At 36.9% G+C, this 24,554-nt stretch overlaps 1 protein-coding gene across 2 annotated transcripts in view; it reads left to right on the top strand.

Moving 5' to 3' along the window:
• SLC25A13 (solute carrier family 25 member 13) overlaps window positions 1–24,554 on the top strand; it is a 97,184-nt gene that overhangs the window by 47,564 nt on the left and 25,066 nt on the right. For both annotated transcript variants that reach the window (XM_082755284.1, XM_082755285.1), the window contains exons 6-13: window positions 6,036–6,182; window positions 7,970–8,108; window positions 8,937–9,030; window positions 9,206–9,290; window positions 11,523–11,607; window positions 12,074–12,232; window positions 18,378–18,430; window positions 19,343–19,423. In XM_082755284.1, the coding sequence (XP_082611410.1) occupies window positions 6,036–6,182; window positions 7,970–8,108; window positions 8,937–9,030; window positions 9,206–9,290; window positions 11,523–11,607; window positions 12,074–12,232; window positions 18,378–18,430; window positions 19,343–19,423 (843 nt within the window). The remainder of the gene's footprint in view (window positions 1–6,035; window positions 6,183–7,969; window positions 8,109–8,936; window positions 9,031–9,205; window positions 9,291–11,522; window positions 11,608–12,073; window positions 12,233–18,377; window positions 18,431–19,342; window positions 19,424–24,554) is intronic.

The raw sequence follows: 24,554 nt of genomic DNA, 5'->3' as shown, positions 1-24,554 counted from the left end.
ATGTGAGATTCTTATTTGTATTCTGTCTGAATACTTAATGCCTGTATTAGTATTTACACTAGAGAGTTTTAAAATGGGAAACTGCTTGAAGACTGCAAGGTTTCTTTTTTTCTTGTTTACACAAGTATGTTAGTTCACAGTAGGGGGTGGTATCATTTTGATGAGGAATAATTAAGATAATGCTATTGAGACAAATGTTTCAAATTGACTTTGTAGAACAGAGCCTAATTAACTTTGTATGAAGAGGACGTCAGGTATCACATGATTAAATTGTATTCCCTTAGGTTTTGTATTGACTGTTGCAACTCCTAAGTAGCTTGGATATGCACCGATTTTGTGACGCAATGCTGAGCTAGAACCTCTTCTGGATAAAAGAACCAAAACGTTACTTTATCTGAAAAAAGGCCTGTGGCCACATGTGTTCCTTGGTTGTTCCAGTACCTCCTTCCATACAGAATAAGTCCTGGATGTGTATCCTGATTTTGTTGGATTACAATCACAGGCTTAACAGACTACCAGTCCTGTTTGCCTCATGTATCTGTCTGTTCAGAGATCAGAGGAAAACCTGAAGAAAAACACAGAATGAAAGGAAGACGTGTATAATCCTAGAATTGGATTTGAGTTGGAAGGGATCCTAAAGATCATCAAATTCCAACCTCTCTGCCACAGGGAGAGACACCTTCCAAAAGAAGGTGTCCACTTGCATGCACATACGCGCATACGAAAGAGTTTCAGAGCCACCAGCCTAAAATACCATATAACCTCATGGCTGGGTATTTGGAAGATTTAAGGTTTTTTTGTTTGTTTGTTTTGTTGTTTTTCGTTTTTTGTTTTTTTTCCATTTTGGGTTCTTTCATGTTCTTTCTTTGAATTAGGACAAGCAGGAGCTGAGGCATGACTCATCTAGCTTTGGATTTAAGTCCTAACTACTAGGCTTTTTCATCCTAGCAGAGGGGTGATCCTCTTTTGTTGACTAAAAGGACTTCCTTCTATGTGATAATTTTCTGGGGAGAATTGTGTTTGTTTTTGGTGTGTTTTTTTTTTTTTTTTTTTTTGTTGTTTTGTGTTTTGTTTTTTTTTTAAACCTTTTTATACTGCAAAAGCATATCTTAGCTATGTAGCGGTGCAGAGTAAAAGGTTGTATTGGAACACATCAGGGATCCTCTCACGAACCAGGTGGTCCTTTCAGTCATGATCTTCATATGACAGAAAGAGGGAGGATGAGTATAAACATGGAGAGTAAGATCAACAATTTTAAGTGTCCTCTAGAGGGGTGAGATGCATTCAGGAAAAGTTGTAAGGCTGCAAATAAAGTTGTTCTCAGCATTGACACAGACAGCAGAAACTTTTAAGCAAATTAATTGTTCTAAAACTGCTGAAACAGTTGTCTGCTATCAGTACAGTTCGTTAGGATGCTCAGTCGCAGTAATTAGGTACATCTATTTACTTATTTTCTGTAACTGTAAATCCTAGGAACATGAGTTTTCTTACTGACTTGCTTTGCAGCTCTATATTATAGATAGTGAATTTGGGGCACAGGCATAGAAACCTTCCTTTAAGTTCTGTAACCTTTGGTACTCAGCCTTTCCTTCTGACATTCTGCCTTTGCATGAGTCAGTCTCCTTGTTCTGATGCCTAGACCTTGGACCTTAGACAGCAGGAGACCACAGTGGATACCAGATTACCTCTCTGCATTCCAGATGTGTGAATGCTCTTTATATTGCACTTAACATGGACCAGATGGTTCTGTAAGGCGCTTCAGGTACTGCTCTGTAAGTACAATGTAATTTGCCACTTCTAATGGAATAATCCAGCTAGAGTCAAATTCATTCATATTGGCTCCTATTATACCACATAAAGTTGTTACATATTCATTATCTGTTGCAGCATTTGGGCTAATCATCACTTCTGGCAAAGCTGAAGCTAGGCGGAAAATAACATTAGTATATTTTATCCATGCACAAGACAGATATCTTCTAGCTTTAAATAAGAAGAGTTTTTTTGGTGTTCTGAATATTTATATCCAGCCACCCCCTTTTTTGTCTACAGTAACAGAGAAGTCCAAAAGTATAGCCTCCAAACTACTTAGCTCAAGTATGCTTAACAGTCTATCTGCATGAATGCAGAGCTCAAGGTGTGTTGTTTTACCCCACTTCTCATTTTTGCTAGCTTAAAATTAGCTCAGATGTCTCTGCTGCGTATCAGTCACATCTATATCTGTTTGGATATAGTCCTGTTCTATTATCACTTAAACGGCAAGTCTGCTTCATGAAGCGCGATGTTGGCCCCTTTCCCAGCATGTGAAATCTATTCTGCAGAATGGATTTTAATATATGCTTATATGTGGACTTGCTAAATCCATTTCCGTGTTATCTGGGGATTTATTCATGCCCAGCATAGTAGTTGATGAAGTAGTAATCTTTAAACTCTTTATAATTGACACCCCAGGTTTTGCTCTGGTAGAAAGGATTGTGCTGCATATGATGGCTTGTAGATCCATTGGGATGGAACCCAAGCACAAGTTTCTATCTACCTGGAAAGTAATGAAGTTCATAATGAGCTGTAAGTGAAAGCTGAGGTAAAATCTGTAGATGGGAAATAATTTCATGAACATTTTGGTGCCAGCATGCCTGCCATGATGTGCAAATTAATTTTTCACAATGTCTTATACTAGCTGGGGGAATTTTGGACTCACAGCATCAAGGGAGAAGCTTATTTTCTAAAGTATATCTATGTTTACAACAAGTCTAGTCAGAGAAGGTTCTTTAGCATGTGCAATTTGTATTGCAAAGCAATGAGGATTGTATTCCTTTTAAACATAACCTGTCTCAGTAAGCAATACTGGACACAAATAGGTAAAACAAATGTTTCTGCAGATCAGATAGCGTCTGTAAATGCTACTACAGCTTTGCATTTTTTGAGTTTATTTTAAAGTCGTATTTTTTATATTACTGCATGTACGCGGCATAGGACATGTTATGAATGTCTCATCAGATTTCCCTGATAAATTGCTCATAGCTACTGACCCTCATTTTGAAACACAGTCAAGCTGTGAGGTGCCTTAACGTTGAGACTCACCAGGGACTGCTGGAATTGGTAGCTTTTCTTTGGAGCTAAGGAGTTTAAGGCGTTTATTGCATTGTTGTGCAATGTACAGTGATTAGAGAAGTGACATCTGTCTGTTTTGTGATGGATTTTATATGAGAAATTTGGTTTTGAGGCTAAGTCTCCTCTGCATATAATGTCTGAACGTTCTCATATGCCCTATCACTGTCTTGTTTGCATTTTGGGACTGTCCTGTGACAGAAGGTCCTTGTGCTTCCTTCCATTTGATGCAACCCGAACAAAGCAGTGCTTATCACAGCTCAGAACAGCTGCAGCCTGGAAAGACCCAACCTTGCTGAGAAAGTGGGATGTCTTCACTAACTATTTGCAGTCTGTTTAAACTCTTTCATTTCTGGTCTAAGGGTGTGAATAGGGAGCTCCAGAAGATGGAGATCACCCTATTCAGAGCTTTGACTTTCTGTCTTTTTACAGCTAAGCAGTTATTTACTAGCTGACGAGAGTATGGGCAAGTGGCAGCACTGAGGCCTTGACCACGTGTTTAACCAAGTGGGATAATTAATTCTCTCTAGTTAATTCCATGGGTACCAAGAAAGGAATCATGTAAGCAAGGAGAAGATGGGGTGGTTTGGCTTGTACTTGATTGTGGTACTAAAGCCATTTTGTAATTAGCCGAGTGATGACAAGAAACATGCCCTTAACATATGTCTCTGGATCGTGAGCGCTGCTTTGCTTCCGTGGCTGTGACACTGCTCTCAGCCAAGGGCCCACCAACACCTGCTGTGCAGAGGTGGTAGCAAACTGGACTTATGTTCTGCAAGTGGTCCTCCAGGTTGTTTTTTTTGTTTTGTTTTGTTTTTTTGTTTTTTTTTTTGTTTTTAACTGCATTTAAATGCTGGTTTCTGCCACCACAGGACTGTCAGCAATTTTGGTGGTTAAAACAAATGGAACAAGAGAGAGAAGAAAAGCAACATTCACTGTTTCCCATGTTATTCTTCTGCTAAATATAGGCGTTTTTTTATGATGCTGCCACTTAATGACAGTTGTTTTTGTTAATGTCTTCATATTTTTGTTCATTTGCTCCTGTGTTCCCATCTGCCAGGAGGTGAGCATTTAGGGAGACAGGGGTTGTTACACCTAACTCCTCTTCAGAGCTGCGTGCCTCCTGAGTACCTGCCTGCCTCAAGCTGACAAGTTTTTTGTGTGTGTTCCTGTGCTCCTCCCACTGTAAACCTCCCAGTGTTGCCTGCTTCCAAATTCTGTTGAAATTATAGGCACAACCAGAATGAAGCAGAAGCTTGCATGGCCGCATCCAGCCGGATTGCTCAATTGTAACACCTCCACACAGGGGGCTGTAATGTAAAGGAAACGTGACAGAACTGAAATTGTAACACTGCAAATTATACCCCACAAGCATTTCTCATTAAAAGCAGAAATTTCTGAATAATTCTGGGAGTGAAGTGCCCTGTTGAAACACCGATCGGGCCTTTCCTCTCCCCCCGCCTTTACCTTCTTCTGCCTAATATATGGGCTGCTTTTCATCATACCTTTCAGTTCAGGGTATAGCGTTTTAATTAGGAGTTAAGTCTAAAATTAGAGAGGCTGGGAGACTGAAGTGAAAAGGCAAAAATGGTTTGAATGGCAGCATGAGGTGGGTGAGTAGGATGGGTGGTGGCTGCAGGCCTTCTGTGGACCTGGTCCTGCACCTGTTGAGTTTGCCTTTCACCATTCACTCTCTGCCCCTTTGAATATTGCTGAGAGATAAACGGCGACTTACAGAGGATCGTGTTCACCGAGAGTACATCGGGCTTGTGATTCCTGACTAGTGTGAGTCTTGGATTAATGTGACTTTTAAGGCATATTTGCAACTGGAATTAAAGTAATAGGATAGTGTCGTTGTCCATTGCAAGACTTGGCGTAGTGTAACTGGCATACTTTTGCTGTGATTCCATTTTCTGAGTAATTGATTATGAATTTGTATTCAGACAAGGCACTGTATTTCCAGTGAAGTATTTTTAAGCCTTGAAATTGGAAGGAAGGAGATGGTAATGAGTTGTTTTCTTCCAGTCAGTAGAGAAACACTGATTGGTAAGTCAAACTATGTCACCAAAATGTAATTCTGCTTTAAGGAAATCTGTAGAACTACATAAAACTTTGATACACATTGTCAAGTTACCATCTCTGCAGGAATGTTCTTTTTAATTAAAAAATAAGAAAGAATCCTAACAGTAATTTATGAAGAAGTGGAGAAGGTCACGGTAGAAAAAGACACAGATTTTTGAGTGGTCTAATGCCTTTTTATCTTCTCTCAGTGAATCACAGACTGAGTTTATCAGGTGGTTGTGTCAGATAGTACTTGTGATAGGTTTCTGCCTGTTACTGCAGCTGACATATTGAGAGGTGATCTTTAACCAGTCACGATACTATGAGTTTTAAATTAAACTGCTGCTGTCCTTTATAGATACATATATTTTTAAAGAGGATGCTTTTTGAGGGAATGCTTTCAGTACTAGTGGATGTCTGTGTGGAAATCTCTGGTCATTGCATTGTCTTAATTCAAATGGTAGCAAAGAATTTTATGGAATATTTTTTGACCTGCAGCAACATGTGCAATAAACTGGATAATGCACATCATGGAACACTTTAATGTTCGTGCATGGGAGGTTGCCTCCACTTGTGGCATATCAACATGCCCTTCATTTCTCAGTTAAATTAATTGCATGACCTAATGCCCCCAGGGCAGAAAAATCGTAGCTGTTGTTTTAGATGCTCAGATCAGTGACAAAGGCCATATATGTTGGAAACAGTTGGAAAAGGCTGAAAATTATACATACAGTATCAATTAAAATTGGGTTACATGTAACTGTGTTTTATTAAGTATGAGACATTCTGTTGGATTCCATTAAATAAATCTAACTGTTAAGGTAATAATTCTGAACCTTTTGCTTTGTTTGTTTTTCATATATTTCCAGGAGATACAGTTAGAACATGCAAAACAAGCTTTTGTGCAACGGGACAATGCTCAGGCTGGAAGAGTCACAGCTATGGACTTCAGGGACATTATGGTCACCATCCGACCACATATGCTGACGCCATTTGTTGAAGAATGTCTAGTAGCTGTGAGTAGCTCTGGTAGCACCATTGGGAAAGACATGGGATACAAGGCTGAGGTTCCTTTTTTATGTAACTTGACTGCTCTGTGTGGCACATAGTCCACATTACAAATGAATGTTTGTAAGCTTAGCAGTCATTCTACACATAGGAAAGTTAACCCTCATTACATTATGTGTTCTCAATGTTCCTGGTCTCCTGAGACAAAAGACAAAGCGAGTAGGTGGATCTTAGTAATGACCTACAAATGTGGAGTTCTGTGGCTATTTCTGGTCATTCCTTTCTTTTTTTTCCTCAAAGTAAAAATGCACAACACTATTGCACCCTATTTAGGAACGCATCCTCAAAGAACTTGCTTTGTAATGTCAGTTCTGGTCTTTGGAGGGTAATTTCCAGACACCTGAGAGTGTGTATGAACTGCAACACCATCCAAGTGCATTCACTGATAGTAGTTACGCATCAGTGTACACATTTTTTGGCTTGAAATACATTTTATTATTTAGTGGACATTTTCCTGATTTCTAGACCCTATTGTTATATTTCTGTTATCCATTAAGCAGAATCTATAATTTTAATTTTTAGTAATTTATTAATTTTCTGCTGTATCTCATGAGGAAAGTCTCTAGTTTTCCAGGAAGGATGGCCTTTCAGAACATATGAGATTCGTCTTTTGTGAACTGTGTTTCTCACAAAGCAGAACTTCTATTACAGCATGATAGGCCAAATTAAATATTATTCATATTTAGATAAATATGAAGAGGGAAAAAAAAAGGTACATTTGGTTTTGACCACAGTTTCTAATCTTGGAAATTTGTAGCAGCTCTTTCCAAATAATATGAAGTTTGGCTATATCCAGGTTTAAAGAAATTTGTTCTTCTTTGATTTGTAATGGAGAATTCCAGGGAGATGTGTGAAGTGATGAGAACTGCAAACTGGGTGCAGAATATTGGAAGGAGCATAGAGTGAAAACCACAGCCAGAAGACTCATGGACAATGATTTCTGATACCTTCTTCCTCTGTTCTCTCCCCAGTCTTGCTAGCAGCTTTCCTGGGTCATATACTCTCTCAGAAAATATCAGATGAGGTTTTTGATTCTCCCTCAAGGTCAATTAAATTTTGGCAAGCTTACACATTGTTTTCAGAAATCTTGTAGATCATCAATCTTAAACTTTAAATTAGTGAATTGGCCCAATATTTTTTTTTCTGTGTGCAGACCCAACACCACTTCACAATAAAGGCTTGGGTTCAGTACTCATTTGAGAATGAATAACTGTTTGAACCTCATTGTTCCCATTTGGTTTGACTGCCTGATATAAGCCTGAGAGCTTACTGCTGGTTTTCCACAACTTGAAATGCCTGTGAATTTAAACGTTTGAATTGACCTTTTTCAGAATATGTTTTGATTTTGTTGAAATTTTCTATATAGTAATATACTTTACATGTAGAAGTAGATTTCCTCATTACTAGAAATAAGCCAACTTATAAAACATTTCCAACTGAAACAGTACTGAAACTTGAACTTTGTAAATTACTACTGGTTATGTTGTTATAATCCTGCATATGTATTTGTTTAGGTTTGTAGGGTGGGGAGAGTTTTACATTCTGGTCATGATTAGTTTCAGTAACATAAGAATCTTTCATAGTTTTCTTTATTTCGCATTATTATTTTTTTTAAAAAGCAACTCTGTGCTACTGTCACTCTTACAAAGATTTTGAAACATTAATTTTATGTCAAGATTTTTCTAAATCTTAACACTCTCCCTTCTCTTTTCTTCTTTTACTGTCTCTACTCTAGGCTGCTGGAGGTACCACTTCCCATCAGGTCAGCTTTTCCTATTTTAATGGATTTAATTCTCTCCTTAACAACATGGAGCTCATTAGAAAGATCTACAGTACTCTGGCTGGAAATAGAAAAGATGTGGAAGTCACTAAGGGTTGGTATAAATGTTTGCAGTCTGGAAGTTTCCTTGGGCATTTGGCTGGGGCAGGGTGGAGGGGAAGACCTCATCTGTATGCTTTTAAATCCATGGGAGGGGGAGACAGCCTGCTTTGTTCCCATTTCTTGGTACATCCGTAGTTTTGTACATTCCTGCTGGAGTCCACCTTCCAGGTTTTTCATTTGTTTCCATCAGAAAAAGGTCCTGGTAAAACTGGCAGTGGGGGCAGGGTGAGGAAAGTATGTATAGATATTTAAAAGTTTAAAAAACTTCCTAGGACTCCTGCCAAATTGGCAGCCTATTAAAGTGACCTTCAAGGGTAGTTGAAGAATTCCATAAACTTGTATTGGCGGCACAGTAAGCTGATCTACAAGCTTGGAACAAGATGTTATCTGCTATATCTAACCACTTTTATAGAGAATTCCCTGTGCAACGCCAAAGTTTCATTAATGTGGCCTACCCTGACTATGCATGAAAAGTTCCACATCTCTTGACTCCTGATTTTTTTTGCCTTTTTTTTTTCCCCCTGACCCGCAACTGATTGATACCGTATGTCAAATATCCTAAATCCTGCTGATAGCACTAAGCTTTAAGACCAGAGAGTAGTGCTCGTTTGCATGATGGATATACCATTTCAAACATACATTTATGTAGCGGCAGGAACGCTTTAGTGGTGGGTCACTTTTATTTCTCTCTCCCCCTTCCCCTCCACACCAGCATCTTCTGCTTAATACTAAAATATAAAGTAACTCCGAAGTGCTTTGGATTACATGTATCTGGGTTGATTAGTTTTTCTTTCTCTTCTGTATTTCTGTTCTGTTGCAGAGGAGTTTGTTCTGGCAGCTCAGAAATTTGGTCAGGTTACACCCATGGAAGTTGACATCTTGTTTCAGTTAGCAGATTTATATGAGCCGCGGGGGTAAGTGAAGAATTATCTATCCTTCCCTTTTTTCTTTCCTCCTCTCTCATACTCTGAAGGAGAGGGAGGTGGCAGTGGGAAGCAGAAGGGTGTAATGTAGTGGTCAAGTGTGGGTAACTCCTTGTGATCCAAAACCTATTTGTAAGCAATCACTAAGCTGAATTAATTTCCTCAGGCGCATGACATTAGCTGACATAGAAAGAATTGCTCCTCTGGAGGAAGGGACGTTGCCCTACAACCTGGCTGAGGCCCAGAGGCAGGTAAGAACAGGAGCCAGCAAGATGCTGTTATGTATTGTGTTCTGTACTTAGTGTTAGATAAATAGATATCCCACCTCTCTATATAGTCATAAAGCTGAGTTGCTTTTCTCTTGTGTTTTGTAATATCTGTGAGGAATATCTTCTTGTTAGAATTTATTTTTAACCTGCATCATGTCATTTCCATCTCTTCTCTGTGCCCCTTTCTCTTGGGTTGCATTTTGACAGGTTAAATGTAATTTACTTTGGAAAGATAAAACAAGATGTATGAGTGTTATCCAGCCATTTAGTAAATATTAGGTGTATACCTAATTAAGTTGTTTATGTTTCATGATTCTGTTGCTCTCTGTTCTTTTTAATGAGGAAAGACTTCCTGCTCTAAGTATGGATGGTAAATTCAGCATCTAGTCTATTAAATGACAGCCCTTGTTCTGAAAATGCACGCATGTTCAAGGCTTCAGAGTATTCTCTGCTTTGCTTTACACTCTGCTGAATATCAAAATAGGAGAAATTATGTTTGGTCTACCATCACAATTTCCCTATAAGCAATAATATTCTCTGTATGTACAAAAACTAAAGGTCTTCTCTTGATGGTATAACAGAAGATGAACTTCTGTTGTGTTAGAGGAAAAAAGAAGTCAAACTTACTGATTTAAATGTCAAACTTACTGTTTTTTTAGTTTTTATATTATTGTAGCATATGTTATTTTTTCATGATACAAGTTACTATACAGATAGATTTAAAACTAAGTCTCTGTTTCTGTTTTCCTCTTTCTCTCTGTCTATTTTAAGGCAGTCTTAACTTTGTGTCTTGTGAGACTAACTTTTTTTGTTTTGTTTTGTTTTCCTACTCTGGGTCTGTGCAGAGACGCCAGTTTGACCACAATGATTTGATGCAGGCTACATTTTTAGGGCTACCAGGCCATAAGCCAAGCCTGCATGTGTATGTGTGTACACATGCGTCTCTTTCACTTCTCTTTCTTTTTCTCCTCCCTCCCCTACACTTGAACACCACCACCACAACTCCAAGACAGTATCTAGGATGGTGGTTTTCTGTTTGTTTAAGCAGTGACTAAATGTTGACTCTGCTGGGGTGAATTCAAATGAGTAGGCTCCCAAAAGCTGGCCGTCTATTCCTAGAAGACTCCTAAAGGAGTTAAAAGCTTGGACCTAAGATCAAGTAACATAAGTTACAATAGGTGGCAGTAAAATGTAGCCAAGAATGCGGAGTTATGAAAGGAGCAACATCTTCAATTTTTGCTTTGGGGCCACTGTCTTTGCCAATATAATTTATGCCATTTTAAGAGGCTAGGACATATGAACCTGCTTAAAATCTCACCATTTCTCCGTATCTGCCTCTACCTTTTGGTTTTCCCATCCAGTTCCTTTTTAATGTCATCTGCTTGATGCTCAAACTGAAATGATTTTCAGCAACACTGATGCCTTCATCTTGTTTTTTGGCCAATTCCAGATAGATTGGAGTATTAGCTTAAACCTAAACTTATTTTCAGAAAAAAAAATAATTAAAAAAAAAGTATATAAAATCTATATATATTTCAGAAAAAAATCTATATGTATAATCTATTTTTCAGAAAAAAATCTATGAAGTACTAAGGAACCTGCATAATTTTTGTTATACAGATATATTTTCTGATATATTTTTACTTATATATATATATATATATTCTCTCATTGGATAGCAATTTTTAATCTGGAGCAGTTCTGAAATTTATTTTTCATTCACTTGAATCTAATGCTCATGGAGTGTAAGAAAACTGAAATTGTAGGGGTATTTTATGAAACCCTATTGTCCTTGAGCAAATGTATATGAATAATGCTCGCATACATGCTTTGACAGCCTGAGAGGTAATAGGCACACCTATTTTTGGCCACAATTCCAAACTGGAGTTGCTTTTAGCTGTAGAAAATTAATAACCTAAGGTGTAATATGTGTGCCCTTTTATATGCGTATTTGGATTGTTGATTTTAGAGTTGTATAATTTCTTGTAGCATCAGTCTTTCTTGTATTTTCTGTCCCAAACTGAAGAGGCTGTACTATATGATGCTTAGAAATGTATTGAAAAGAAATAATAATTAAAAACAAAATCTCCAATGTATTCTGGGATTTTCTCCAGGTATCTGTATACTGTCTAATCATGAAATATTCCCTTATGAAATACAATTGTCTGATTATTTTTCTTGTTCTTTCTTTTATTTTAAATCCTGTCTCAACAGAAAGCTCCGGGTGATGTGTCTCGACCTGTTCTCATCCAGATTGCAGAATCAGCGTACAGGTTTGCCCTTGGTTCAGTAGCTGGAGGTTAGTCATGGCTGAGCAAAATAGAATTCATCTTCACTGGTTTTTGCTTGTATTTTTTTTTCTTCTGCACTTCTTCCCCTTCTCCACTTCTGCCTTTCAATTGATTGTGGAAGGTTTCCCCATCTTTCCCTTGAATCCACATCTGAGGACTGGGATGACTATAAGATAGAAAGGGAAGAGGTGGTCTGGTCTACAAGAATTTATGGAAAATTGTTGGAGTTTGCGGGTGGTGTTTCTACTTAATTTTGTCACCAAACCAGTTTCAGAAGAATCAGATTAATAATGAAGTAGGGTCAAGAAATGCTTTTGGTTAAAATTGTGGGTGGTAGTTTTATATATCCAAAACGTAGTAAGGAGAAAAAAAAAGATAAAACCAAGTGCAGAGAGAGAGAGAAATGTGGAAGATGACAGTTGCAGACAAACACCACAAATCATTATTTTCTTACAGCTTGATTTTTATTTGCAGCTGTTGGAGCCACGGCAGTCTACCCAATTGATTTGGTAAAAACTCGTATGCAAAACCAGCGCTCTACAGGCTCTTTTGTGGGAGAACTTATGTATAAAAACAGCTTTGATTGCTTCAAGAAAGTGCTACGTTATGAAGGTTTCTTTGGGCTTTATAGAGGTAAGTTTGAAAGGTGGCATATACTAATAAGATACAATGAAGAGTTCAGGGGAACAATGAGTTTTTAAGACCATTTTGTAAAGACTTCAATTTTGTCTGGCTTGTACTTTTGCTTCATTTAAAATCTCATATTGATTTGCATTCCTATTCTAGCTGAACTGTCTGTGAACTTATTGATAATTAAAACATTGTAATGAGAATGTCTTTGTGGGACCTTTCTGTCCTTGCCTTCCTCATCTGCAATAGGGTAGCAGCAGCAATTTCCTGTAGCGAAACTATATTATTAGTCAAGTTTTCATTCCCTTAGCAGTCCTTAGTACCAAGAATGTTTTGTCCTGTTTAGTAAGAAGTTAGACAAATCATCCTTTCTGGTTTTGTTTTGTTCTGTTCTGTTGTTTTTTTTCAGTGTTCTTTCTCATCTGTTTTCTTACTATTAAAAGCATACAACTGTATTGAAAATATGGCACCTTGTTATTAACCAGATCTCCTTTTGTGATATCTCTTGTGACAAATCAAATCTCTTTGAACCAGTTCCATGTGCTTCACTGATCACTGGAAATTGTCATCTTTATCAAGTTTTATGTATACCTCTTCTGAGCTTGTCAGTGTTGAGTCAGCCAGAGAAATTAGCTGGGATCAACCCACTTAGCTTAATATACGTAACCATTATTCCCAAGTTATGAAATTAGTTGTTCCAAGCTCCCTTTATAGTCAATGGAGAAAGCTCCAAAAGCTCGTCTACTTGGTCCAGGAACTAAATCATCCTCACTTTAGACATCTTAGATAATTGCCCACAGTCAAGTGATGGATTTTTTATTTTGTCCTTGTCACTGTTATGGTGTTAGTGATGTAAGTTCAGGTAAGTCAAAAGTAGTTATAAAGAAACATAAACTACTGAATTCTGTGCATTTGTCTGTAGTTCTTTTCTGTCGAAGAGATAAAGCAAATTATATTTCTAGTATCTGCATTACTGAGATATCTTTCCCCCATCTGCCATGTTTATTGGGGTGGATTTGAAATTTGCATTATTTATTTTTAGCGATCTTGCTTAGGAACTTTTTTAATTTTTGAAAATGAGAATACTGTAATGACTGAACTGAATTTCTAAAAACAGTTGAGTCAGGAAAGAGGAATAGATTCAGTAGAACAAGTTATGGTGTGGCAAAGCTGTATGCACCTGAAAGGGGAAAACAAACAAACAAAATGGAAAAACAAAACAAAACACGCTAACAGTTGCATAAGACAAAGTGTGAAACAACTCTAAAAGTAAGTGTTGTGATACATGGGCACTCTGTAATATATGATCTGACTTGCTGGAAGTTGGCTAAAGAGCTTCTCCACAAAATACAGACTTCGTCATTCTTTCAGCACAATTGGAGATGGGAAGAGTCTTGTTATCAATTGTGACTGAGACCATTTTTTGAGTAGGCCTAGTAATTTAATAAAGGGTATTGAAATGGTTTCCATTTTATAGCAATCGGGATCATAAAAAGTCTCAGTTATTGGCTAAAGAACAAAATATATTCCCTGCAAATGTATGCTTGCTTTTTCCATGATCCTGAAAGAATAAATACACAGAACTCCACAACCATCCACTCCTGTCTTATGTAAATTCTGAACTATGGTGATTTTTCACCCAGAAAAAAAAAACTCAGAAATGTCAAAAATGTGGATTCTTAATTCAATTTGTTTGTTGTGGTTTTGGAGTGATCTTTCATTGCCAAAATCAGGAAAATATTGAAGCCTCCATCAGTATAGCTTGGTTTTCCATTCTGCATCCCCTTTGATACTTTTCAGTCTTCCTAGGCATACAGAATAGTAAAATCCCAGACAGTTTGGTGGTGCTGGTCTTCTAAACCCAAGACAATAATCTCATTTCTGGATTATATAAGAGAAATTGTGCAGTGGCAAAGAACACCATCATTTCAGAGGCAAATTGAGACCTGCGCTTGTACAGATTCTCTACTTAAAAGGCAGCCTGATTTAACTTCTCTCATTAAAAAGAGTGAAATGCTGAAAGCTTCCTAAGAATTTGGAGCTTCCTCTGCGCATTTCCATAAATTCAGACTCTTGCCTAATTTCTAAGTAGATCATGTCGGGGAAAGCTGAGCAACCACGTGCAGAATAAAGGTTTCCAGTTAAGCTTGAGAGAGGACAGGAAAATTTGCAAGGAGCATTTTATACATCAGTATGTTTACACAATGTAGCGCAGTAAAGTTATAGCATGAATCATGTAATTCTAATCTTAGTTACCAGGCTAGCTAAGACAAACTGAAGTACATCACCTTTTGCTCCTTGTCAGTAACTGCTGTTCTTTCTTACACTGTGTGGCAGTCAGAGTTAGGCACATTTTTTTTCTTCTACTGGAGAAGGGAGCAGTAATTGGTAGTTTTCTCCTACTTAGCTGAATAGTGATGCAAAACCTTTAAGAAAAAAAAAAAAACAACAAAAAAAACTTGTAGAAACATTTGGAGCAGTGGTCTGTTTGTCATACCACACTGCAAGATAGCCAGCAGGAATTACAAACCCTACTCTGAACCCAGCCATTTCAGAGGATATTTTTAATACAAGGCACATAGTTACATCCAGTGAAGTGAACTGATTTTTTTTTTATAATTATTTTATTCCAAACTGGAAAAGGGCAAAACCACCATGTTGTAAACCACCATCTCAGATAAGGATAAATTACACCATCTTGTGGATGTACAGAGAGCGCTAAATTCTGTTTAATGCAAATTTGGTTCTAAGGATAATCAGCATTTCTACTGAGAAGATGCTTTGATTTTTTTAAAAAACCAAATGTGATATCAACCGCTTTAGAATCGTTAACTTTATGATATCCATTATTTGAATGCTGCATTGTTAGATTAATTTTTGTTAAGACTGTGCATCTGAGATAGAATTTTCATCTCTCTTTCTCTGCATGGCTTAAAAGAAAATTCATCTCAGGTACCTATAATTTACTGCTGTGGCTACATTTATACCTGAAATATGTATTTAGAAACTTGCAGGTATTTATATATATGCAAATACAAGAAAATTTTGGAAGCTGTGATCTGTCAACATCTCTTCCAACTGATGAGGTCACCTATATTTCTTAATATTATTTTAATTTTGTGTCCACCTAACAAGTCACAGAATGCTTCACAGTCTTAAGCAGTGAGATTTAGAGATTATTTCATCTATACCTGATAGAATTTTTATGGAAAATAAAAATACCAGAGATAAAATGCAGCTCATTAAAATGTTCAGTAGCGGTTTTCATTTTGCTTAATGCCACTTCACCAAGAGGATGAGAAAGACAGGAAATGCTGTGGAAGACTGTTATCTGTGATCATTAACTGGTAAGGAACCTGTTAGTTTTATTTCTTAAGATGGCGCTTCTAACACTGCAGTGACCCCAGATGCCTTCTGATCTTAGATCTTAACATCCATTCATTCATTCATGATCCAACTTCATTATTCTCGATGGACTCCCATGCAAATGATACAAGACCGTGGCAGGAGCTTTCCTCTAGAATATCCAACGAAGTAGCACTTTTGTAGAGTGGAAATACAAGCCTGCTCCTACCCTAAAGTTTTGTCACGGCACAACATCTTCATGAAATAAATACCCTGTTTGCAGTCTGATCGAGCTGTGCTTAAATGGCAACTGGAAATTAATTGTCCAATTTCTCATATGAATCCTGTAATAGAAAAATGTTGCAGTATTCTGTTCCCACCTTAACATCGTATGTCCAAATGGTTTCAACTATTTTACCTACACTGAGCAACAGCTCCTTCACTCTGTAGGTTTTTCTAATACCACGGGAAGACGATGTTCATTACACAGTGTGAAGCTGAAGTTTCACTGTTAAGTCTGAAAAATTCTTTGACCAAATAAGACTTGCTCAATACCATCACCACAACTGAGCTGGATGAGCTCTTGCATGTATATTGTTCGGTTATATTTAGGCTGCTTTCAGAAAGTAACTCTGAATGTAGCTTTCAGTAATCTTTCTCACGTAAAGAGCTATGAAAGAGCACTGGATATATAAAAATGGGTTGTATAATGTGTTTGCTATATTCTATACTAGCAGGCTGCTGTTGTGCAAAATGTTATTCTGGAATGTTACAAGAGCATACAGTTTTTTAAGACAATTCTGAGCCTGTCCTACATCTGTGCATGTGACACATTGCTGATCTGCTAATGCACAGTGATATTGAAAAATGCTCAGCATGTCAGGATAACCCCAACAGAAAAATAGCATTTTCTTACGTGTCCCTAGATGTGCTATCTTTCTTCTCAAGCCTAGCATCTCTATTCTCCTCAGAACTCTTTCAACAGTGTTTCAGGGCTTCCATCAAAAGGATAAATAATAAAGAGAATTGAGTTTTGATAATCATAATGTATAGAATGCACAGGTACCACTTGGAAATAGCTTTATTACATAGGTATGAGAGCAAATGAAGAGTTCTTCTACCTGTCTTAGCTGGAGACAGTGTCTTTTTAATCACTGAAGATACAAATTCATTAGCAAATATGTCTGAACAAAACCACATCTGTCCCATAGATGTAAATTTAGGTTAATATTGTAGCAGATACAAAGAGAATTTGGTCTTTATAAGATTAAAGCTGTAAAAATTATATTCAGTGTATATCCTTGCTTTTATTCTTAGTGTGACAGATGTACAATATTCAGTCATACAGTTGTGATGGTTTTAATGTTTTTTCATTGAGGTTTGAATTCAAGTCAACTATGCAACTAAAATTGATTCCAAAACTCAAATTCTGAAATTATACTTAGCAAAATCTCTTCTTCTGAGCAACTGTATGTGAACTTAGTATTACTGCACTCTTTTGTTTGAATATTCAGCCATGTGATCATATTTCAAATTGGTTTTCTCAGGTAACTGTTAGGTGTGTATGTGTATCAGGTGTATGTGCAATTAATTACTCTTTTTGACACTTTAAAAACAAAAATACTAATACAGGGGCAAAATTTTAAAGGTGATAGTTTATAAATATGTCTGGCTTTTTGGCTCCCACAAGCAAAATGGTGCTATTCTCTGCCATCTTTTCCTTGTTAAGGAAACTAACCAGTAACTGGTAGTAACCAGTAAATTGATAGATGGTAGCAGAATGGAAGAATAGGCTAGTCCAGTGCATGTTCATTTTTCTTTGTTATTCTGATGTTTAGCTTTTTGGGAAAATGCTTTTCAGCAAGTGAGCTCTTAGAGGTGGAACCTTAATTGTTGTCTCTTTTTCTCCAAAAAGAAAACCATGGAGACCTGCAAATATCAGACTTAGTAGAAAGTACCCAGAGGTGCTGCCTGAGCTGCTAAAACAAAGGGGTCTGCACCAGCAGCCTATTCTAGCCTGTGTGATTTGAATGGTGCCTTAATTTCATTATCCTTGTGAACGCTTACAACATCATTCTAGCCCCAGGCTTACTTGGTAAGCTCTGCATGTTTTTGGGTTGTGTTGCCCAAACGAGATACAGTCTATTCACTTCAGGCAAGTGAAACCAGTAGTCAGATTCCCACTTCCAGTTTATACTGCATCACTTCTAACAAAATAAAACAGGAAATTCCATACCCGGGAAGAAAGTAGCATAATTTAAGAACTGGTGAGTTAACTGGGCAAAGTGCTCAAGAATGCAGTCATACATGCTTGAATGTTTTGCATTATTTTGATTCTTTTCCCCTTGGATCCTACCATCTAGTGCTACTGTTTTTGCCAGAAAAAGGTAATGCACACATGACTTTTAAAATAAATACATCTTATATCTTAAAAATTCATTAGAAGGTCTTCAAACATTTTTCTGTGAAGATGCAAAAAATAAATGTTAGTATAGCACAAAGTACTGAAACATAGTTGGCAAAATCTGTATTGGTGTTTAAGCGTAAAGCAAACTAATATCACAGATTTAAAAAAGCTAAAGTAGCTATGGTGTATGTAGGAAGTTAATCTGACTTGAAGTGAAGTGGTAGCACAAAGTTTGTTCTCAAAATGGAATGTTTAAGTACTCTCATTAAATCTAATAACACAAAATCGCTGCAAAAATTGCCCGTTTCTAGGTGGTGATCTCTACATACATTTGTTGATTTGTTTAGTTAATACCAAGTTACTTGATGCATTGAATTCTCCTTTTCCACGTTGCAGGTCTGTTACCACAGCTATTAGGAGTAGCACCAGAGAAGGCCATAAAACTTACCGTAAGTTTGCAAACGGATTATTTTCACATTTCTCCACATTTTAAAATCTGTCTAATTATAATTAGCATGTTAAAGATTTTTATTCTTAATGTGTCAGCTACATGGTACACTGCATTCCATCATTTTTGCTTGATAGAAACTTAATTACAAACGCACAAACCAACTATTTATATCTCACTTGCAAACGTTACAGGTGGCACACAAGTCACATACTTACATGTATATTTTAAGAATTTTACTGAAAACTTATTGTTTGGATTTGCTCCAAAATATAACAAGCTTACTCAATTTCTTCATCTTATCATCCTATTTGTAAATAGTTCAGGCCTGAGCAAAAATTTAGTAACTATTTATTGGATTTTGTGGGCTTTAGTTGTTGCTTCTTCATGTAGTTTAATGTTTGATTTTTGCACTACTGGAAATTATTTGAACATGTAGTGAAGTGTTGGTAAAAATAGCATTATATCCCAATTTCAATGACTGGTTATTCATAAAAACTAGTAGAATGCATTTTAAAAACAGAAAGGTACTTACTGTTGTTAATGGAATTACTATTGCATTAAAAATTATTAAACATTCTGATATTAATTTGGATTTATGCTTAAATTTCCAAATGTAGTGAACATTTAAAAAATCTTAAATGAGTTTATCATTAATTTTTAGACAGTGATTATATTATTTAATTATTGAGTTTCCATTTTTTTCCAGTCATTCATTAACTGAAAGCTGAAAATCGTTGTTGGAAAGAAAATCTTAGCTAACTTTGCAATATGTCATTTGGTTTATCTAATATCTGTTAGCTTGGTAGCTTCATGGTTGTATTTGCATTTTCAGTTGCACAAAATTTGCAGCTCATGAGTGTTTTCTCCAACCTTTTAATTTATCAACTTTCATAAATGTTTGTTTTTTAAGGTTAATGATTTTGTGAGAGATAAGTTTATGAGTAAAGATGGCTCTGTCCCGCTGGCTGCAGAAATTCTTGCTGGTGGCTGTGTAAGTATCTTTAATTTCCTTCCTATGAGATACATGAAAGTACAGTGTGTAAGGTTAACTATGTGGACTAAGGCTTCTGTTTAACCACAGATCCGGTTCAAGAGCAGACTCTGCTAGAGCATCTCAGTTCTTTCCTAGATAGGCCAGCCGCTCTTGATGAAAGGGTAAATGTTTCTGTGCATCGTGCCTTTTAACTGCGCTGTATAATTCTCACAGCTTAGAGTTTGTTTCCTTAATAAAGAATGTGTCTTTATGAATGCTGGCTGTAGCTTATGGCCTAAAGAGGATTCATGCTAACCTTTCCAGAAGTTAATAATTAGTTACTACTTTGTGGCACCCACTCTGCCACGTCACTTCTTTCCTGATGTGTTATTGTGCCCACTAATTTTCACTTTTTGCAGTGATACTGGCTTTTTGAAATGGCAAAAACTACTCATGCTTCTTTTGAGTTCGTAGCAGACGTAGGCTGTGTAATGTTAACTCAGTGCATAATGCATTCCTGAATGTAGGCTGTACTTAAAACCCACTACGTTTTTAAGATTGTTTTCCTCGCACAGAGTAGTATCTTAATGAACAACTGGTATATTACTGGGTAAATGATAATATTTCACATTTTGGTCTCGTTCTGTCTGTTCACATTACAGCTTACTTTATCTGGCGTATTGATTTTGTTCTAGCAAATGCAAATACTTGAAGTAAAATGAATAGTTGTTCAAAGACCAGTGCACTTTACAGATAAAGAACACTGTTTATTTAAACTGGCTTTGATCACTGGGGCAGAGCAATGTTGGTATATTTTCAATCTATCTTTGTTTCTGTTGTCATAAGACAGATGAGGTCACATTTTCAAGCAGCTTCTACCTGTGTTGAAAACGTAGATTGAGCAGCAACTTAAAAACAACTGCTTGTGTCTTAACCTCAGTAGGTGCAGACATCTGTTGTGTGTGTGCTTGCGGAGAGCATGCTGCGATTATCTAAGCCTCGGGGTGCAGTGGCTTGATTACGTTGCAGGCTGAGAAGCCCCGGCTTTCTGTAATTCTCAGGAGATGGGGCAGGATTTGGCTGCTGTCTCACTGCTCCCTCTGTTTGATCACTGACCTGTTGTAGACTGCCAGGTAGGATCCCTTGTTCTGTAACTTTAGGAGCATTCAGGGGAGAAGAAGGGGGGCGGGGGGAGTGAAGAAGAATGTGGGTCTCTAAAGCCCTAAATAAAACGCATGCTGTAAATGAAGGAAAAATGCAATAAAGTACTTGCAGAGGAAAAAGTATTTGCCCCTTACACTAATAAAACATCTTATGAACATAGCAGCCATAGAAACTCAGCAAATTTTTCATTTAAAATGCCATTTGATCTAGAGTTTTTATTTTTACAGACTGCTGTGAATTTTTTTAATGCGGTAGAAAAAGCACTCTTTACAGAGACCTGTCATTCACGAGTACTGCAGCAAGCTTTTTGCCAGTAGTTCACTGCAAACTGGGGATCTGCTTGAAGAGATAGGTGGCTTGAGATGTGTCTTAAACATTCTGTAAGCGTCGGATTGTCATATTTGGTATTTGAAATACACATTAGGCATGGGATGCTGCATAAGGTTCTGGCAGTAGACGTGCGGTGGCAGAGTGCCCCGGGTTTCCTTTTAATCTGAGTGCTCTGCTTAAGGGGATATTTTGGTGCCAGGCAGGTAGGCTGCGACTCGTCTCTTCTGCAGGTGGTCTTTGTGGTTTTATTTTATTTATTTATTTGTTTGTAATTTTAAACTGAATTCAGACTGGCAACAGAGGCTGTCATTACAAGTGGTGCCTAGCGTTTTGGGGAAAGGAGATGAATTTTTCTCTCATGGTGTAAATATATGCATAAAATGTGAGATGCCAAAGGCAGGCCTTTACCTCAACCTTTCAGTGTAGGACTGGCCTAACTTTTTGTCCCAGTTTAAGTTGGTGTGAAGGTTGTGATTTCGATGGAAACAGTAAGGACACTGTTGAATGCTTTTGAAAATTTTCAGCCTTGGATTTTACCTCATTCCAAAATGTAGTAATCGCGTATGTGGGAGGCAAGAAGACAGAAGAGAGCACGATGTGTTAGTCTAAAAAGGGGCAGCCAACTAGGATGAATTTTTTTAAAAGAAACCTGCCCTATCATCTTTCCAGTCTCCACATCCAGTTCTCAGCTGCGATTGTGTTACAAACACAGATGTTAAATTTTCCTTTTTCTCTGCTTATATTTCCCCAGAGTGCACTCATCGCTTAAGCAAGGATTTTGTGGGGGGATTCGTGCTAGGTTTTAATGGTTTAAATTCCAGTCCTATAAGTGCGTTACAGCATTGTTACTTAAGAAAGGGAGGACCAAGCAGATACTTGGATGGTTTTGGCTGTTTAGTAACATAAAGGGCTTTGAAGGGGTCAGTATCACCTGAGCAGCTCCACTCTGCTGGTCGCCCAACCATTGCCAGTCGTTGACTTTTAAGTCCCTAAGGAGCGCTCTTTGCATCATAATTACTGAGAATTAGTACACATGGCTGACTTTTGCACTTGCAACTAAAGCTGATTGTTTCACTGAACAAGTCTTTTTCTGTTTTGTAAACTGTTTTCTCTCCTGAAAAAAAAAAAAAAAAAAAAAAAAAAAAGAAGAAAAGAAGAAAATAGAAAGATCCTTTACTCCCTGACCTCGTGGCACTTAGTTCAGTTAACAGCCTGTTTCATAGCTTTTTATTATGTGAAGATGAAAGTGATAGTTTGAGGTGGTTTTTTTGTTGTTGTTTTTTGTTTTTTTTTTTTGAGACCCTCAAGAATACAATTAAAAGTACAGCCTGGATATTTTTATACAGAATCTTAAGGAGGGTTGTTATGTTAATCGCTGACTCAAAATTTCCATCTCCTCTGTAAGAATTTTTCCTAGTGCCTATAGGACTTGTTACCTATGTAAATATATAAGAAAAGATTTGTACGATGACTGAAGCCCACCACGAACACTGGTCTCTCCTGTGTATTTAGTACTCTTATCACTCATGCGAATCCTGTATAGCCCTTACCATTATTAGACCAGTAAAAAGCTCTGGTTCCAAGACGTAGTGTAATGATACTGTAGGACTATGATCTGCTAAGCCTCTAAATGACAAATCTGACTTAACTTCCTCGAATGAAAAAGTGCAAAAAACATTAGGCTTGATTTCTGCTGATGCTGTAACTTACCTTCAGGGATTCTTAGATAAAAGGATGAGTTTGGGTAAGCTCTAAGTGCAACCTAAAGTCTCTTTATTTACAGTGGCAATAATCTTGTAGTCTTTTTTTTATGGTCTTTAATTTATATATAAAAAAAGAAAAAAACCCTACTCCAACTGATTTTAGTTGCTTTAGTTGCTCTCTTCAACCTAATTACTGAAAAGCTTCATTTAAAAATAATCTGATATTTTTTGGTACAGCACTGGTTATTATTCCTGTTGTCAGGTTATATTAAACAACTAAAACTATCTGTAAAAGTGTCATAAAGGTTATTTTTGGGGTTTTGAAATGTTAGCTACTTAGTTACCACTACGGTTTTAGATGAGACAATCATTTTGCTTATTTCCTTAAATATATGAAGCAGTTTCACGTTTAATTGAAAAACACACACCGTGTTTCTGGAACTAACAGTGGAAGAAATGCAAAGATTGAAAATAAAGAGCGATCAGAAAATACACACATTAAGAAAAACAGGAGAAGTATTATAGCACGGCTGAAAAGAAACAGCGATATAATATACATGGACTTGTCTGCTTATAGCAATACAATTATATAGGTAAATTGGAGACCTAATGTTCTGCAAGAAAAGGGAGAAACGTTTTGCTTTGTAACCTTTCCTTCTGCTCTCCCTCCTCTTTCCAAGTGCACGCAGTCTTTTCCTTCCCAGCTGCTCAGTGTGTGCTCACTATTAGCTAGTTTAAATCATGTAGCACAATACAATTACAGACCCCGTACAGATCTGCTTTTATTTAAGCTGTCAAGACAATTTTAGGCATATTTCTAGAGACTTTATAGTAATCATCATAAAGTTGAAACATATTGGACCTGCTTGGACAACCTCAACTCTGCCATGGAACATAAAAATTAGATATGGTTAAGACGGAGTTCATCTAGAAAGTGCAAAATCCTGTCCAGAATTAATTTTTATGAGGGAATACAATGTGAAATTCCAGATGAATTGTGCCAAATAACCAGTCCAGTGCAAATAGTTTTATTAAGCTACTTACAACGTTTATTTTATGTTTGAGAGAGCAGTAAAGATAAGTCCGCATCTGAGCTGCATTTTCTCTTTTGCATTGTGTTTGAGGTAGAGAGATGGACTACAACTGCTACACTTCCTAGATCTCTAACTTAGAAAAATTCAGACATTTCTAAGTTGGAGGCTAAACGATATTGAAGGTGTTATTCTTGTATTCATTTTTCAGAAACCTAAATCTGACAAAATTCTGACCTATTTGGCAAGGAATTGTGAGCTATGGATAAAAATGAAACTGAGCACTAAGAAGGCAGGGACGGAATCCCTGCATGTATATCTGAAAAAAAAATCTGAACAACTCTTGCCACAGTAGAGTCTTGGTACAGTTTATTGAGATACTTAAGTAATAATGGTCTTCTTTACAATTACTCACAGTAGCTTTGAAAGCAAATGACATTCATTTCTTTTCTTGTACTCTTAACCGATTTGTTGTAAGATGTCTATTCTCCCTGTAGCCAGGGACTGTAACTTCCAGTGCTTTAAAGAGCAGTTCTACATACACATATAAAAGCCCAGCAGTCACATTTCTTGTTTAAAAAAAGGTTCAAAAGGCTCCTAATATTTTTTTTTTCTTGATGGAAATAAAAGTATTTACTGCAAATAATTGATTTTGTTAAATAAATCAGATTAAAAGTATATGTAATTTAATTAATATAATGTAACAGTATACTGTAATTAATTAGATATTTTAAAGTATAGTTTTCTTCTCTGAACCACTAATTGTAGTTATTTTCAGCATGCTGGTTCTAAGTAATTTTAAACTGATACAAAAAAGAGCAGCTCGATATGGACTTAAATTTAACTTCACGTTTGCAAACCCATTGTGTTTCAATGCTGCTTTGTTTTAATTGTCTGGGATAAATTTTCAACTAATCTTAT

This window comes from Aythya marila, assembly GCF_965140915.1.
Source record: "Aythya marila genome assembly, chromosome: 2".
Classification (NCBI taxonomy): Eukaryota; Metazoa; Chordata; class Aves; order Anseriformes; family Anatidae; genus Aythya; species Aythya marila.
Note: the sequence above shows the minus strand (reverse complement) of the source record. Positions and strands in the feature narration are given on the sequence as shown.